General features: G+C 32.4%; 1 protein-coding gene across 1 annotated transcript; it reads left to right on the forward strand.

The window, feature by feature from the left end:
- Positions 1–222: 222 nt before the first annotated feature.
- On the forward strand, positions 223–2,601 carry LOC134684889 (pyrroline-5-carboxylate reductase 1-like). The gene is made up of 3 exons (XM_063544204.1): positions 223–247; positions 793–1,605; positions 2,072–2,601. The coding sequence occupies exons 1-2, from the start codon at positions 223–225 to the stop codon at positions 1,602–1,604; spliced, it is 837 nt and encodes a 278-aa protein (XP_063400274.1). The 3' UTR covers position 1,605; positions 2,072–2,601.
- Positions 2,602–3,155: the final 554 nt, after the last annotated feature.

The following is a 3,155-nucleotide window of genomic DNA, read 5'->3' on the forward strand; positions in this document are numbered from 1 at the left end:
ATCAAATGAATAAATTTTTTGCATGATTGATTTGATTGACAGGATGTTCGGCTTGAACAAGAACAGGTATATAAGAAAATGTTCTCTCAAAAATCATCAATTTCAATTGCTATTCATTAGGACAAGACCGTTGTGCAAATCAGCTTATTGATTTTTATTTGAAAACTGGAATATTTATTTAAAATGTATTCACACATTATCGCATATTTGTTTCTCGGAATTATGCTTCTTGTTAAAGAAATAAAAGGTAAGAAGAACAGCGTTATTTCATGCAACATACGCTTTTAATTTTTTTTTTTATAAATTACGATTGTTTACATATCGATTTATTTATATAAACAATGCATTTTTCCTTCATAGTTTTATCATGTATTGATGCTGCCACTGAATTATCTACATATTTATCTTCATTCTTTAGTTGCCTTTCCATGTACCAAAAACTTAATTAACTAAAAAGTATAACCGTCTGTTTGCATATATTACGACATCAACAGTTAGACTCTAGCATCATATTTAATGGTTCCTGAAGTAAGTTCTGTCTATCTCACATTCTTAATTGGGAAACCGATTTTTTTTCAGACGCATTCACCCGTATATATATATGTTCATAATTCACATGTTGTTAATTAAGCCTATACAAAGCATGACAGTTGATAAATAGATAAAAAAAAACTAAAAACTCCTTTAAATTGATACTTATTCAAATCAATTATGTAACGATTTTAATGTTCATACATATCTGCCCACAACTGCAAAAATATATTGACGATTTTTATTTTTTTATTTTTGCAGGTATGTCTTACAGCAGAACAGTTTCCGTTGAAGAAGAGCAGCCACTGAAAGAATGTCCAGTTTTGGACTGTACTTACTCAAACTATCCTCTTAAATGTTTCACACCAACTGCGTTTTGGTTCGGTGGAAGACTATGCCCTGGTTGCTACAAAAATATATGTTTAACTACTCTGACAAATCAGCAACAAAATCAGCATCAACAAAGACCACCACTAAAGCCACAGTATAAAACCTCCCAGCCAGAACAACGTCAATATGGATCACGTCAGCAAAAACAGCGAACATATGATTCACCTCAGTTAGACACCCGTTCGTACGGCCAACCAGATTATAAATCACCCCAGATAGAAACTCGCAAGTATGGACAACCAGATCATAAATCATCTCAGTATGAAGATGGCCAATACCAGCAACATCAGATGTCCCAGCGTGAAGTGAATCAGTACGAAGCACCTCAGTACAGCCAACAACAGTATCAGGCACCTCAATACAAAACACATCAGAACAACCAACAACAGTATCAGGCATCTCAATACGACACACGTCAGATCAACCAACAACAGTATAATCAACAGTATAAAGCTCCACAGGTCCACCAGGCACAGTATCAAACTTCTCAAAACGAAGGATATCAACAACAGTATCAATCTCGTCAGTACAACCAACCACAGTATCAAACTACTCAGTACGATCAACAACAATATGCAGCTAATCAGTACAACCAACCACAAAATGATCAACAAAAGTACAGACAACAGCAGTACAGACCTCCTCAGAACCGACAGCAACAACGATACTATTATAATAGATGAGGTAGGTTTCTCGTGATACTTTTTAACTAAAAAGATATATATTTTTGTCATTCGACACTTATCAAATTTTATTTATAAGTGTAATAAAGAATGTAAGCGATGAAAAACCAGCTATGCTTATTCATATTGATAACGCGCTATTACTGTTTGTATAGGTGGAGCAACACAAATACATTGATCATGATAATGATAAAAAAAATACACCATTAAAAATACACAGTATTTAAATGACTAGTAAACTTTACTTTCTTTAGTATTCGAATATATTTCTTGAATTTTTTTTTAATCACATGCTTAAAGATCCTGATCATAATCAAAATCTATGCTTCTAATAACCTTAGTTTACAAAGTTGTTTTCGTGTATTTTGATGATATAGAATGTATGTATAATATTGTAGTAAAACAACATGCATTTCAACACTTTCGTTAATGCCAAACAATAACAGGTCATATTTTTATTTTTTCAGAAATCCTTCAGAATATCCAATAAAGGATTTGCTCTTCATCCTTATTTTAACCAGCTCTTTCATAATTGTGGTTACAACTGCATCCATTATGTGAAGTGAGATGGTTGAAATTGAGTAATAGATTGCGGTGTTTATGAGCGAAAATGACGTCCTGTCTCAACAAGTATGCAGTGGCATCCAAAACCTGGTATCCGTATTCCACTGTACTAGTGCTGCTCATATTGGCAGAGTCAACTCTATTTGGGCTAAAAGGATCATTTGAGGATAAACATGCGTGAACAATGGCTGGCCATTTGATATCGACTGGATTTAAGTGCAATTTCGCCTCAGCCAAGAATGATATGAACTAGTTGTGAATCATCATACAATGTCATATCTAAGATTATGTTGTCGAATATACTACCTCAAGAACTGTACTCAAACTCATGTCAGACAACGAGTAAGATTATTACTGTAGATATGTTCTGAGTACTATAATGATTTGCCAATCAAGACAATTTACAATCAAGACAATTTAAAATCAAGACAATCAAAATATTATTAATCATACAAAATATATGATGTAATTGTTGTTGAACAATTGAATAAAATATGAACTAAAACTCGTTCATTGTAATACTTTGTTATTTTGAGATAATTGATTTTCAGCTGTCATACTATGTTGGATATTAATTTCCACATAGAAAACACGATTTTTCATATCAAGAAAAAGGAATTAGAAAACTAAGTCTAACTCGACAAAACTCGAAAGAATCCATCGTTTATTTCAAGCCTGAAGACAATACTGACTTGGAATGCATTTGAATATGTTTTAATCAGTAGTTAAGGTGATCGATCATTACAGTTTTTTTCCCATCTATTTATTAATATAACAAAAAAATAAACATATCTTTTAGAATAATGGCGAACTCACGCCTTACCAGGTGTAAAGTGCCCTTTGATTTAATAATATATTAATTTTAAGAGAGAAATGAGTACAAATCAACACAATTATAATTCTACAACTGTTGCAAGCTGTGGTTAGTCTGATCGATATGTTTCACGATCGACATATCAAACTTTAAAACATGTCAATTTAATGTCA

The sequence above is a fragment of the Mytilus trossulus genome, chromosome 9 (assembly GCF_036588685.1).
Source record: "Mytilus trossulus isolate FHL-02 chromosome 9, PNRI_Mtr1.1.1.hap1, whole genome shotgun sequence".
Classification (NCBI taxonomy): domain Eukaryota; kingdom Metazoa; phylum Mollusca; class Bivalvia; order Mytilida; family Mytilidae; genus Mytilus; species Mytilus trossulus.

Bases quoted from the DNA above. Each gene is read 5' to 3' on its own strand.
- LOC134684889 (XM_063544204.1), top strand. From the start codon at position 223: ATGCTTCTTGTTAAAGAAATAAAAG. The intron at 248-792 runs GTAAGAAGAACA...TTATTTTTGCAG, and splicing joins TCTTGTTAAAGAAATAAAAG to GTATGTCTTACAGCAGAACA.